Source organism: Manacus vitellinus, unplaced genomic scaffold (genome assembly GCF_001715985.3).
Source record: "Manacus vitellinus isolate BGI_N305 unplaced genomic scaffold, ASM171598v3 scaffold_0_pilon, whole genome shotgun sequence".
In the NCBI taxonomy this organism is placed as follows: Eukaryota; Metazoa; Chordata; class Aves; order Passeriformes; family Pipridae; genus Manacus; species Manacus vitellinus.
In genome coordinates, this window is record NW_021938789.1 from 27,666,008 (window position 1) to 27,680,065 (window position 14,058).

Below are 14,058 nucleotides of genomic sequence, written 5' to 3' on the forward strand. Positions count from 1 at the left end.
ATAGTCAAATGCTTCATGCTAAATGTATAAAGTTCATCCGAATCTTGATTTAAAATTCAAGGGACAAAAAAACCAGACACCTGATTATAAGTAATTCTCTGAAACAAATATATAAATATAAATATATATATATGCCTATCAGCAACAGTGAACAGTCATTTGATTCCAGTTCTATTAACTGTAGCAGTCTGTTTCAATTTCTCTTTACATTGGACAAAATGGAAAAAAGCTCACCTCACCAGAAATGTCAGTCTGAGACCCCGTATCCAGAGTTTGTCTAGGAAAACACAGCTGGGAGTTTACAGAACTGGAACTTAAGTCTGGTTCAGATGTTTCAATGGTTTGGTCAAGAGTGAATTTCTCTCTCAGCTTTGCAAGACTCTGTCCAGAAAACAGATAAAGAAGTGGTGTTAAAATTCCTTTGCACTTTTACCATGTTTATACCTAAATATCTCCAAAAGATATTTACATAAAAGACTCCACTATAAAAATTGCACGTTTATTTCCTATTAAGCAAACTATCCTTTTAATCAAGCCATTGATAGCTGACACTAAGGGAAACCAACACCTGTGAAAATGCAAAAACCACTCATTTGGGTTTATATCTGTTTTGGGATTTTGTTCGGTTTTGTTGCTTTATTGGGGTTTTTTTTACTTGTCAACCAATTAAATATCTGGTTGATTAAAACAAAAAAACTTGCTTTCAGAAATGGAAATAGGACAATTTAGATTTGTTAAACTTTCACTGATTCAGAAAATGGTCCTGCATCTCAAAAACACATCTCAATTTCGTCCACTTTATATTCTAAATTGTGATTTAGAGGTAACATATACATTGTACCTTACATACATGTTCAAAAAATCTATATTCTCTAAGAGAGTGGCTTTTAGATCTAGGAACATCAGAGGTTTCAATTTCTGCATATGAAAATGGATTTTAATACTAGTTTGACTCAAAGAATTTTGAGAATCCCTTAAAAGTATAAAATGCAAAGTATTTATCATCTGGGAAGTGAATCATGTTAAAACAAATCCGCACAAAACTTGCATTGACCATTCAAAATACCTTAATTAAATCTTGTTTTTCTCTCTCGCCTGAACTTATTGCCTTTCTGATGGACTTCAGTTCCCTCAGGATGGCTTTGGCCTCACACAGTTCATACCCACTCTGGCCTCCGGACATTTTTTGGTCAATTCTGTGGAAAGAGAGAATATTAATACCAGATACAGAAAATAATACTAACATCTCTGCTGTTCTACTTCAGGCAGAAGCATACTTAGAGAACAGAAAGGAAGGAGATGAGATACTATTTCCTGTAACAGACATGCAAAAAGGAAAAATTACATTGAAATCTCCATTCAAATACTACTTAATCCTGGGCAAAAATGTCAAAGCTATGTAGCATACACACAGTGTCCAGGGAATGGCTTACCAAAAGACTTCTATTCATTCTACCACAAGTACCGAGTTATCACTGACAACACTGCCAAAATTCCTATCCCCACCATAACTCTGCAGCACAGTAGCAGCTTTTGGGTACACCTTTCATACAATTAAATGTCTGTGATCCTTACAGAAGCAGAATTTATTACTAGTAGTATTCTTCTACCCAGACCTGCACTGGGACATGGGCAGACAGGCAAGCTTCTTGGTACTTACTAATCAGCCTTTCTGAGCAGAAACATAAGCAGCACCATTCTTGTCTCAGCTTCCCTCTAGTTCACCCTAATCCTTGGCATTAACCATCTGGTACAGCTGTTGTGCTCAGCCAGTCACCAGGCTCTCTTTATTCACAAAATCTCTAGATAATTAATACCATATGTCATAGATTGGACAATTCATTAAATTCCTGAACTATCAGGATTTTGAAAATAACTGAACATTGAATTAATTAAATTGAAAATAATTAAATTGAAAATAATTTTAAAAATCCCTCCTAAACGTAGAGACAAAAAGATGATTCATTTTAGTATTTCAACATTTCCTTCAAGAACTATAGTTTGTAAGCATATTTCTCTTGTCTCTAGTTTAACTGAATATTTCATAGCATCATGGAAATGACTGCAGCTGTGCTTCACAAAATTAAAATCAACAGCCACCTTGACAAAAATCAATCATTTAGTAGAGAATACAGTCTTTTATAATGCAATTGGTTTTCTGGGTTTTATTATCATCCATCATCTTTGCTGAAAGTCTTTTACCTTGTGAGTGAGGAATGAACAAACATTTTAATGATCAGAAGTGATCTTAAGCATCCCCTGCAAGAACAGCAACTTGCACAAAACACCTGTAACTGTATTCTATCTTTCTTCCAGTTTTGGCCACAAAGAGTTCGAAGTTCTAAAGTAGTCTTTAAAGCTGTGAGCATGCCTGTTCTCCTTTCTCCACATTTCAGTTTTTGTACAAACTAAACTGCATTTATGTAAGAAAATTACCTATGTGGCTCTGCAATCATTTCTATTCAAGGATGTATTTGTTTCAGCTTGAAAGTTCCTCAAAGTCTTTCATAGGCAGGCACTTGCTGTCTGACAACACTCAATTTTTGGTAACTTATCAGGTTGCTAAGGTCAAAGAGATACAGGATACGCCAATAACTGGGATCATGAATGAACAGCTGGGTAATGCACCACATGCTGTCTAGAATATGACGTGCCACATTCAAATTGCAACTGCTTTATTCTGTATATAATTAAGATAGACAAGAAGGATCTCTGACATGTAAGATATTCCATCATCCTGTTTTAAATTAATGGGATTAGTACTGTTTGAAAGTGGCTGACTGAATTTTAAAAACAAACGTCCATTGTGTTTCTGTGGAATGCTGTTGACAGTTTCTGAAACATGCTTTGGATTCCTGTCAAAATGGCTTGTGAGCAAGCTGCTTTAAAACAATACTTCATTGTTGAATTAATATAATAAAATCAGCATGATTGGCTAACCTTTAATCCTGGGACAGCAGCATGAGTTTTTATTACCTTAAGCTTTAGAATCAATACGTCTTTCTTCTTCCAAATTTTACTACAAATGAGATCCGATTTACGGTTAAATTCAATCATCTATCCTTGCTGGTCTTTTTATATTTAAATAACAGACAAATCTTACATTTCTGTTTAAGTCAAAATGAAGAAGGATCCTCCTTAGGTGCTGAGAGTTTTCAGTCCCAAATTGACTTCTAACTCTTCATATAAAACCCCCACATTTTTCATCCATTTTGACATGTTTCTGATTATGACTGGTCACTTCCTACACCAGATTTTCTTTCTCACAGTTAAAAAAATGCCTATTTTTTAGAAGTGATCTATTAAAATACACAGGCAATAGCTTACAAGGTGTTTTGATTAAAACTGGGAAATGAACTCCAATCACTCAGCTCCAAACACAGATGCTCTGTCATCCTTTGCAAATCACTTCTCTGCATTTTAGTCCTCTATCTAGAATATGGAAATGCTCTTCCTTTTTCCCACCTTTTGTCCATTTTCTGTATGTATTTCTCAAGCTCTCCGGGATAGAGATTATTACTTATCTGACAGCATCCTGCCAAACACAGGAGGTCCTGAGGAAAAGGGTAAATGATTCCAGACAATATTACACTAATGCTGCAACACTGCTTTTGCTACTGGAACTAGTGAGCTAAGAGCAAACAGCTCAGCATTTTACTGTAAATGTATCCTTAATGTATGAGTACATACCATAGAACATATGGGTACATACTACAGAAAACAACTAGCATTAATAAATTTCTCTTCACATTAGTCAAGAAAACACACTTGTTAGCAAAGTTTCCTCTGCAGCAAGTTCTTTGTGGTGACAGTTCCAGTAATGTTTAATATTTTAGGGCCCAATTTTGTAAGTCAGGAGCAGCAGGGATTGCTCAGACTGAAAAAAAATCATTCCCTAATAATCCAGTTGGTTAAACATCCAGAAAGCTCATCCGGTTCAGCATCAGCCCTTTGGACACCAGGCATTCCAGCAACTGGAACAAAGAAAGCCAGGTCTCTAATCCTCAAATTGTGACTAATTTAAAACCCTGCACAGTTGTGTACCATTCATACCTCCAAGAACAGCACCCTTCTCTCTATCTCTTTTGAGCTCAAGGGTGAGGAAGGAGGAAAGACAGACCTAATTACTTTTTCAAAATTTAAAAAAAATAACTTTAAATGGGACACACAAAGTAGCTAATTTAATCCTACGGACCCTTAACCACCCTTCTTTCTGCCTCTCTGCAACACAAGCTACCTCATGAAAAAGAATAAGAGGGGAGACAGATTTCTCATGTTGACACTTGCACAAAAGGTTTGCCATTTCTACAGATTTCCTGCTTCCTAACTACAACAAAAAGAGTTACTAGGTTCCCCTGTTTCCCCACAATATTTCTCTCAGATAAAATGGATTCAATTCCATGCCAAAAAAAAAAAGAACTTAGGTGTCTGAATTACGTCAGTTTCTACTATTTTCTTTTACTCACTGTTGCAGTGTTTCAAAGCCCTGTTCCTTGTACAGCAGCTCTTGCTTCATCTGAGAGAGTTCCCTCTTCAGCTTCTTAACCTTGTGTGTTAAATCAAAGCAAGAGTTAGAAAATTCCTCTTGTTAAATGGTGTAACACATGGCTTTGAACAATTACTGTATGCTCTACATCAGATAAGAGAAAAAGAGTAAATTGCTCTACTGACACACATTAAAAAAAAAAAAAGGATCTGTTCTCTTCCTGATGTCTATGGGCAACATGCTTTAGTATTAAAGGGACACAAGCAGATTAAATCACATTCCTTATTTGTATTGATACCACACTGTGTTATTAAACCTGAGAGAACTTTAACAAGTAATTTACTTCTCACTTGTTAAGCATGCATTCCAACTGTCCTACAGGGACATGCCTGTTTACTTTTAGGCTTATTATATTTTCACTTTTTCATTCTTGGAAGCTCTCAAGTAATTTGCACTGTAAAAGACAGTGTAAAAGACTCTTTTTTTCCCCTATGAACCATCCTTTCTTATACAGCTTTCCAGACACTGGATCCCTAAATATATAATTTACACTCGTTGAGTTCAAAGACAACAATCACTAAACACATATGGATCACAAATATACATGTCTATTTAATCGAAATATCCTTGGAAAAACATTCTCTACTTTCCCTGAATTTGTATGGTCAATTGCTTCTTAATCTTAATATTGCTATTTCAGATGTCAGCAAATATGAGTACATTACAAAATATTTATGAATCAAGATTGAATAAAAAATCCTCCATTTAATTTTTAATGCCATATTTTCCAAATGTTTGAAACAAAATTTCTGGAGTACCCAAAAAGGAATGCACTTAAACACAAATGAATTATCAGCATACACATACAGACAAATGTCTCCTTGAAGTGCAGAGTACCAGATTTTGGTATTCATACATCTATACCTGGCTTGTTTGTACCACACACGTTAGCCAGATATTGTTACACTTTCTAATTTTCCAATCATTAGGGTGAAAAAAGGGAAAAGCCGAAAGACCCCTGCTGTCACCTACCACCGAGAAATTCTTGCTTGTTTTCATAAGGTCCTCAGATATCCAACACTTTTGAAAAATTTATTATATTCAGAATTTAGACCACTTTAACTGAAATTATCTTCAAAATATGTCTCCAAAATGTTTTGTATCCAAATTCTGATAGAATTCCTACTTGTTGATATTTTTCAAATTAAAAGAAGAAAAAAAAAGTGAGATTCCCAACATGCCAGGCAACTAAAAGTACTGAGCACCAGCAGCTGCTGAAGCTTTCCAAGAGACTTAAAATTCTTTAAATTTCTAAAATAACTAGTGATTTGCACAGCCTTCATACGGGTTTATGAATGATACTTAGGTATTCAAGTTCGTAGTTTCTGGTTAATGAACTTTCTGCGACAGAAATAGAATGCTTTTAATCTCCATTTTCTCCAAAGCAAAATCTGTTCTCTGGATGAGGTTTAAGGTTCAGGTTTTTGGAAACTATCATACTAGTTGCTTTACTTGACAGAAAACTGTTTTTATTTTGACTATACTGAATAGTTATCACAATAAATACACAATGTCTCTAAGTACACATTCAGTGCTCTTTAACTATTTCTTCCTTGACTAGAATGAAAACCCCAAGAGTAATCTCTCAAGTGTTCTGATCAAGGTAAAGGGAAATGTTCCAGGTAAAGTGATGTGTAAAATATGAAACAACTATGAATTTTTCTGAAAAATACAGAAAACTTATTTCTTTTAAAATCAGAAATGTGATTTTACAGTAATAGCAGAAGGCACACTTGATTTCAACTTAGAGGACTGGATCTCTCAGAAACCATTACATTTTCCTCAAGAACATCTTCTGAGTGTTCTCTGCTGTACTTCATCATCATTTCATTATCAAGAAATGTGAGTTGGGCGCATTATCCTAGAAGGATGTGACCTACATCATAATATAGAATGTGTTTACTGCATCATACCTGCATTAAACTATTTTTAGGCTCATTGTCTTCACCTTCAAAACTTTCATATAATTCCTGGTTTTTCACAGCTCTTCACTTCTTTTAACATTCCTCCCCTTCCTACTGCTTCTGCACATCATCCTCAGTCACCTAATAGGTCTCTCGCTTCCTCCTTCTAACTGCATCTTCAAGCAGGCTCTTGTGCTAAGCCCCTTCTATTCCCAGCACTTGAGTACTAATGGAACACGACCACCCTGCCCCTGCCCCCCCCTTATTATTTTATAAAGGTGCCTTCCCTACTTGCTTGCTGCATATGCATAAAACTTACTGTGATCACATATGCTTTGTGCTGTTTGAGTTATCTTAATGATTACTAATTAAGACCCCGAATGGGCCCACTCAAAGTCCACTGTAGGATCAGATCCTTCAATTTTAATCTGGTGAGAAAGATCTTTCTTCTCCTTATTTCATTTAATAGCTATCTGATTTCTGTCATATTTTCTCCACAAACTATTGCACAATAAGCAATTCATGTATCCAGAAGGCTCCATATTGTGCACGGGCATATTATGCACAGCTAACAAGGAAAAGGCCAAAGGCCAACTCAGAACTTCCTTGAATGCTGAGTTTCCCCCCTCCAGCCACCACTAACCTGATGATACCAGTAATCCTCAGATACTGTGAGAGAGAGAAACAGGTTTAGTACAACTGACCCGATAGTTCACTAAACAATGTGCAAATTCTAAGTAACTGGCTAGCAGCTTACTAATGACTAACTTTGTTTCTCATTAAGTCCATGCATGCATATACTGCAAAATGCCCAAAGGTGGCATATTAGCAAGCATCCTCAAACATTCAAATAAGGGTAAACTATGATAACAGCCATACCTCTCTTGCCATCTTCCATGAAAACCACTTTCCAGCCCTAGCATCACAGGGTTCCACTTTTTCTTATATCAATTTTCATATCCAGTGGCTTTGGATGGATGACAACACACTTTACGCTGATACAGATATTCTTGGACTGCACCCTTCTAAACTCTGCAGACAAGATTCAGGTCACCTATTTTAGCCACATATGCAGGACTTTGCAACGCCAACAAATCAGGTGTTGGGAACCAGCAGGATATTAGACTCCTTGACTCCAAGAAACAATGAAGAGAGGAAAGCACCTCCAAAAAACATATTACTGTGATTAACACATCTGACTCTCTCCTTGGTGAGCAAATTGTAGATCTGCAGTCAGTGGTAGTGGCAAAAAGTGAGCACAGGACCATGTCTGACCTGTAGGTGACTATATTTAAATTTGGTCATGTGTTGTGTTCTTCAACAACATTGTTAATTTCCCAAATATACTAGTGATTGCCTTGCCAAAGGAAACATCTGTTACTGTTCCACTCATTTTAGAAATAAGTTATCACCTTGTCTCTTCTTTCTTGTTCCTTACTGCTGTTGATTCTTCCTACTAAATTTACAAAATCTTTCCTCCCACCTCCTCCAGCATTAAAATAAGTTCCCTCACTAGCCACCGTCCCTTCTCCTTAAAGGATAAGGGACTACAAATTGAGTTTGTTAAGGAGAAACGTGTTCAGTAGGCAGGAAGGCAACATCCAGACACCAGTTTTAGAGTAAATTCCATCCCTGATTTATACTGAGGTTTAAAATTTTAATGAACTATTCCACAGTTCCTTTTAAACATTAATTGTTTAGATTCCTAATCACAACTCTTATTCTAGGTGAAGGAGAATGTTACTCTCTGAGGCTTCTGTGAGTGCTGCTCTGTGCAGAAACCAGGAGGGGGCAATGGAAGAGCTGAGTAAATGCTGTTCCTTGTGCTGCTTCTGCTCCCCCAGTCTGTATTTCAGGCCACATCGAAGAGATATGCTGTGAGGTGCTGTCTTTTTAACCTGGTTTGATTTAATGGTTTTTAAATGGTTTGATTTAACTTTTTTCATTATTAACTACAGAAAGTCTAAGATATCCATAGAGCATTATATGCTGTAGTTGAAATAAATGAACTCCCTATATACATATTTTAAATGTCTTCCACATCATTTCCTCCTTATTCAAGACAAATTCACTAGAGACTAAACTGTGAATGAAAGTTCTTTACAGTCTGTTAGTGACCATACCAAACACAGTTGACCAAATAATGGATTTGTGTTCATTAGCAATTTCAACATGCAGACACAAACTTTCATCCTTGATCTGAATTGTTACATTTTGACAAAACAGAAAGAGGTTTCACACTGTATTGAAAAGTGTTTTTCTAACCAACAGAAACTTCTGAGGCAGTTCATGTAGCTTATGATGCAATTCTAACAGAAGAAAGGTTGTGTAAAAAGTCATCTAGCTGCAGCTCACCTTGGCTATTACGTTTTTATTTTTACTATTTCTTTTAGAAACACAAAAGCATATAACTGAAAATAGTTATGAGATTTATTTAAACCCACATCTATTCAGCATATCTGTCAAAGGTTCCCCAAAATGCATTACTTGAAAGTACCAGGGACAGCTTTAAAAATTAATTTAAAACCTCTGAATGGTATCTAATTAGTATATTAGGAAGTTTCAGTACCAGGGTACAAGATACAACTGCTAGTTCAAGTTATGCTTATTCTACAGTCATAAACTTTGCAGAGAGAATCCAAATGAATATGAGTTAAGTACTCTCACCCTTAATCTCGTAGTGGAGATTTCAGCCTTCAGAATGTCAGGGTCATACTTTGTGCTTGATGAGGAGCCCGAAAACACTTTTTTTAAAAAGACAGAAAAAAAAAAAGACAAATATTTAAGTACTTTTAAATCACTAATTGGTCCCTTCCTGGATGAATCCACATTGATCAAAAACTACAATTTGCAGAAAAACATATAATGAAGCCTTTATAGAGTAGTCAGCATTGCAGCATGGCAATAATTAATGAATAATCAAAATTTTCCTCTTACTTCCCCTACTACTGTATGGCATTTCTTATTTACTTATCCCAGGATCCTAAAGTAGCATCTAATTCTCCCTGGCTTTCTATCCTGTGTGCCATCTTGTGATCACTTCCTTCCTGAAAGTTGTAATTTCTAAGGAGATCTCTGGAAAGCAGATTTATTCAGAAGCCTGGTACTCAGTCCTTCTGCAGATGTACGTGCTACTCTTATCACACTATCTACTTCTAAGAGAGCTGTTTGGCCAATAACAGGCCTCTGACAGTGCTTTACTGTGTGCTGATTCCTTGCCCAACACTGTGATGTGTATCTCTGCTTCACCCCTGGTCACAGCACACAGGCTACAGAATTATTGCCTGGTCTTCTTATAAATCAGTAACAAATTCCTTTCTTGGTCTATCACGGACACCTGTCAACACAGTAGGATCATGCAGACATGAAGGCGAGAGATCCTATTTACTTTGAACCTAGATCTAGCAGAATTTTGTCCTGACAAACTGCATAACAAAACAGATTTCAGAGCCAACTGTTCTAAATCATGGCTCAAAGGAGTTCAATTGTACCAGAGAGAAGAGGGTTCTCGCCAGCAGAATACCTTTCTATTAAATAAATAAATAATGCAGGGATGCTATCTCTAAAAAAGCCAGAGTACAAGGTGTTCATAGCAAATCTTTAAAACTCATCCTAAAGAGAAACAGGATCCCCTGCAAGGCACAGATCAAAGGAGTTACATTGTACTCTAAACCGTACTTACAGCTTGTACGAGAGCTTGACTTTTCTTTGTAGGCACCATTCAACCGTACATACTCATCCAGTGCAAGTGCTAGTCTCTGTTCTTTCACCTGGTACAGCTCCTTCTGAGTACTGAGAGCATCCTGGGCTATCATAAGATAATCTTTTAACATTCTCTCTTGTTCTTGACGCCATTGTTTCCTGGGATCTTCTATTTGTGTTGTTTCTTTATAGGAATAAAATAAAGGATTTAAAGAGACCTCTGCTGAAACCCATTGACAACTAAAACTGCTTCTTTGCTGTAATCCACAGTTAGAGTTTGGCTATTGAGCAGGTGCTTGACTTTGCCTGCTACAACAGTGTGTGTAAGAAACAGTACTTAAGGGATCAGTTACAAAATTAGAATGTAAGGTACAATAGGCAAATGCTTATGTAGATCATTCCCGTGTCTTCAATTTTGAATTAGTAACATCCTAAAACTCAAAAAAAAAAATTTTTTTGCATCAGAGTATTTGGAAATAATGGGATCAACAAAGTCTTTCAATGACATCTTAAAATTTAATGCATTTCTGTACAAAAATTAAAATCAATCTTAGCTATTACAGTTTTTCAACCCCCTTCCTCCCCGCTTCATTAATTTTTACAGTCATACGTTATGTATGATTTTAGTGGTTATCTCTCTCCTTTCACTCTGCAAAAACAATTTTATTTTTCCCCCTATAACTGAACCAATAGATCATTAACTCTCCAGAACATCTCACTTAACTCTATCCCTATTCCTTCTAGACATCTGATCCAATACACAACTTCCTTTTACGGTCAATAGATAAGAGAGGGCTGCCCTCAGAGGGTACTTTACTCCATCAAAGACATGTATCCAAGATATTTGGGACCAAACTGGTTTTTTGAGGTGTCTCCTTTTCACTGACTAGTCAGGTAATATAAATGAGTAGGCTGGAACAGGCCTTTAATTCATGACAGGTTTCAGGTCAAGCATTTTAACTCCAGCAGCCACACAGAAGACAGACTTGCGTAAGATATGTAGACAAGAGGTTCAGACATACATAGTGGTATATATTAAGAAGGTATATGATAAGATCAATATAACTGCAGGTTTTAAGATTTTATTTTAACGTAAACATACGAAGAGGATGAATTGTGGTTGAATGTTCAACCTTATCTCCCTTAGTTCAGCACTTTTTGAAGTTGTACAATGAATATACTTCCTTTAAAAGCTGTAGTAAGTACAAAAACATTCTCATAAGACATAGCCACGAAAAGTTTGAAATCTAAATGCAAATGTGCACCTAACTTCCTAGGTCACAAACTGTAAATCTGCAGAGATCTACAGAGATAAAAACTAACATTCAGTACCAAAGTATTTAAGTGCAAAGTATTTACTTCAGAATTTTTCTGCAAAAAGTAGGAGGGATGTTTATTCTCTGGGTTAGATTTCTACCTCTTTAGTCTTTTGAGTTGCTTTACTGTGGAAACCAATGCAGGGCGGGGGGGAGAGGGGAAGGGAACAAGTGGCTGAAGACATGGAGAGGAAAAAGAACTGCAGTAGAATCAATATGACTGCTCCAAACGGCAGCTGAAGTGTACTCTTGGGAGAAGGCACACTTTAAACTCCATATATGAGAACAGGTTTTGTAACAGTGAAAGCTGATAAGGGCAGGTTCTGGTTAATAACAATTTCCAATACTAACTACCAGTTTTTAAAAAGCCTTTTCTCTTGATAATATCACATAAACAAAAAGACATGCAAAGAAAAGCAGCATTTTGTAAAACTAACCCTGTAGCATTCTAAACTGACAATATCTATGGAACTACTGATACACAAACACCCTCCGTCTATCATTTACAAATGTGACTTATCTACCTGGGAAAGCCATTTCTTAGATGTGCACAGTGGATGCACAGAGAGTATAAACCACGTAAATCCAAGTGTGGTGCATAAAAGATTAAAGAAGAGAAGCTTTATACACAGTTGGTTTTTCAATAACCCTAACAGGAACACTCTCTCCAAAAAACTAACTATAGCTACAGACACACATACACATAGCCACCTGCTCTTTTACACAAAGATATTTGGGAACACAAAGAAGCAAATCAATACCTTTTCTCTCCTAAATGGGCAACACATGTTCCTATCTGTGCCCACTTATTGTTGTTGTGCTTTAACACACTCCACATTCACAGTTATTTACACAAGATAAGAAGTGCTGGTTTCCAGAGTTGTCCTTTTTTGTGAAGCAGGATGAAGAGCATGAAGCAGGATTCTCATGGGTCAATGATCAAATACGATAAATGCAGTTATGGTGGTTTCTTAGAAGAATGTAATGATGTGATTGTGTTTTAAGAGTGCAACCAGCAGCCACCAAATAATCTTACAAGATTGGAAGGTCTCATCTTCGAGCATGTTGTAGGTAATTGCTTTGTAGGTTTTAAGTGAGGATTGCTCAACATGCAGCCCAAAGACCAAATGTAGCCTGCAGAGTTCTAAAATGTGGCCTACAGATGCCCTGTCCTTGCAACTGCAAGAGAAGGACAAAGCTGATCAACAACAGATTATTTTGTATTGCTGACAAATACAATCCAACACTTTCTTTTTGTCTCCTCAAGCTGCAAGCACAAAACAATACTATGATTATATATGAGCTTTTATACTGATATATTTAGAACTTTTATACTGATAGTCATAAATGAGTTAAAGGTGACCCTGCATTTTAAAAATTGCGCACTGTAACTTCAGCATACCAAGGTTTGGGTATTTGCCTCTGTAGGTACATTGACGGGTCAAATTACTCTCAGCCGATTCTATCTACATATTTTATTCCAGAACAAACACTCAGTTGTGAAAATACATCATTATGGAAAAAGCAAAGCAGTGTGTAATGACTATCCCAGAATTGTTACTCAACTTTTACCAAACAGAGAAGACTTTGAATATTTTTCACTGTACCCAAAAAAGCATATCACTTGTTTGGCAAGTTGTTCATGTATGCGTGTGTGTGTGTATATATATACACTTCTCAATCATTTCCATTTTAATCAGTAGGTTTACCCCTCAGAACAAAAAAAACCCCAAAGACAGAACTATGGACAATATTTCTGGTACTGCAGCGCTGCATTTTGAAAAGTATGTTCATTTGAGCACATGGACCTTCCAGGAGCCAACAATTTCTTTTTAAAAGCAGGGTTCTTTCAAAACCAAATATTTATACTTCTCAGAGTAAAGCCTCAGAAAGATAAGGATTTTTTTCCTTGGACAAGAATGTTTCAAGCACCTGCTGTTAAGGTCAAACTTGTACGCACAAAAATATTATTGGGATAGTTAACATGCAAGTCATTGAGGGAGCGGCTTGCTGAACATTCAGAAATGAGTTGTGAAGCCCTTCATGCTTAAACCAAAGTGAGATTTAAATCACAAAGAACATCCAAACTTTTTCCTACCCTTATTATTCAACAGCTGATGTAAAATAAATTAGGGAGATCTCATTCCTTTTATAAGGCAGATAAATGTTTCCACTGGTGACTGCAACAGGATGCCTTATAACCTTGTCTGCGGCACATACGAATCACGCAGCAGATTGCTAGCTACGTGGATGGGAAGATGTTATTTCTGCACATCAGGTGAGGAGTAAGCACTGGTAATGAACAGTAGATAGAGCTGTAGAGTTGCATCTGTTCTAGAAACTGTAAACTGGACTTCAATCGTTAGCAGTGGAGAATGACAAACCATCCCCTTTGGCAGGGCCTCTCCAAAACTTTCTACAGAAACACAGGTATGAACTAAAGGAACCTACCTCAAATGGATCTTTAAACAACTAAGAGTTGTACATCAGGCCCTATGAAGACAATCACTTCGATTAAAAAAAAAATTGTATAAAACAACTTCCTCTGTCCAACCACAATGCAAAAATAATGATCCATAGTAACAGAATG

General features: G+C 36.5%; 1 protein-coding gene across 1 annotated transcript in view; it reads right to left on the reverse strand.

The window, feature by feature from the left end:
- WWC2 (WW and C2 domain containing 2) overlaps positions 1-14,058 on the reverse strand; it is an 81,948-nt gene that overhangs the window by 43,401 nt on the left and 24,489 nt on the right. The window contains exons 4-8 of the mRNA XM_029959436.1: positions 10,133-10,336; positions 9,118-9,194; positions 4,467-4,546; positions 1,067-1,196; positions 235-381 (exon numbers count right to left, since the gene is read on the reverse strand). Coding sequence (XP_029815296.1) covers positions 235-381; positions 1,067-1,196; positions 4,467-4,546; positions 9,118-9,194; positions 10,133-10,336 — 638 coding nt within the window. The remainder of the gene's footprint in view (positions 1-234; positions 382-1,066; positions 1,197-4,466; positions 4,547-9,117; positions 9,195-10,132; positions 10,337-14,058) is intronic.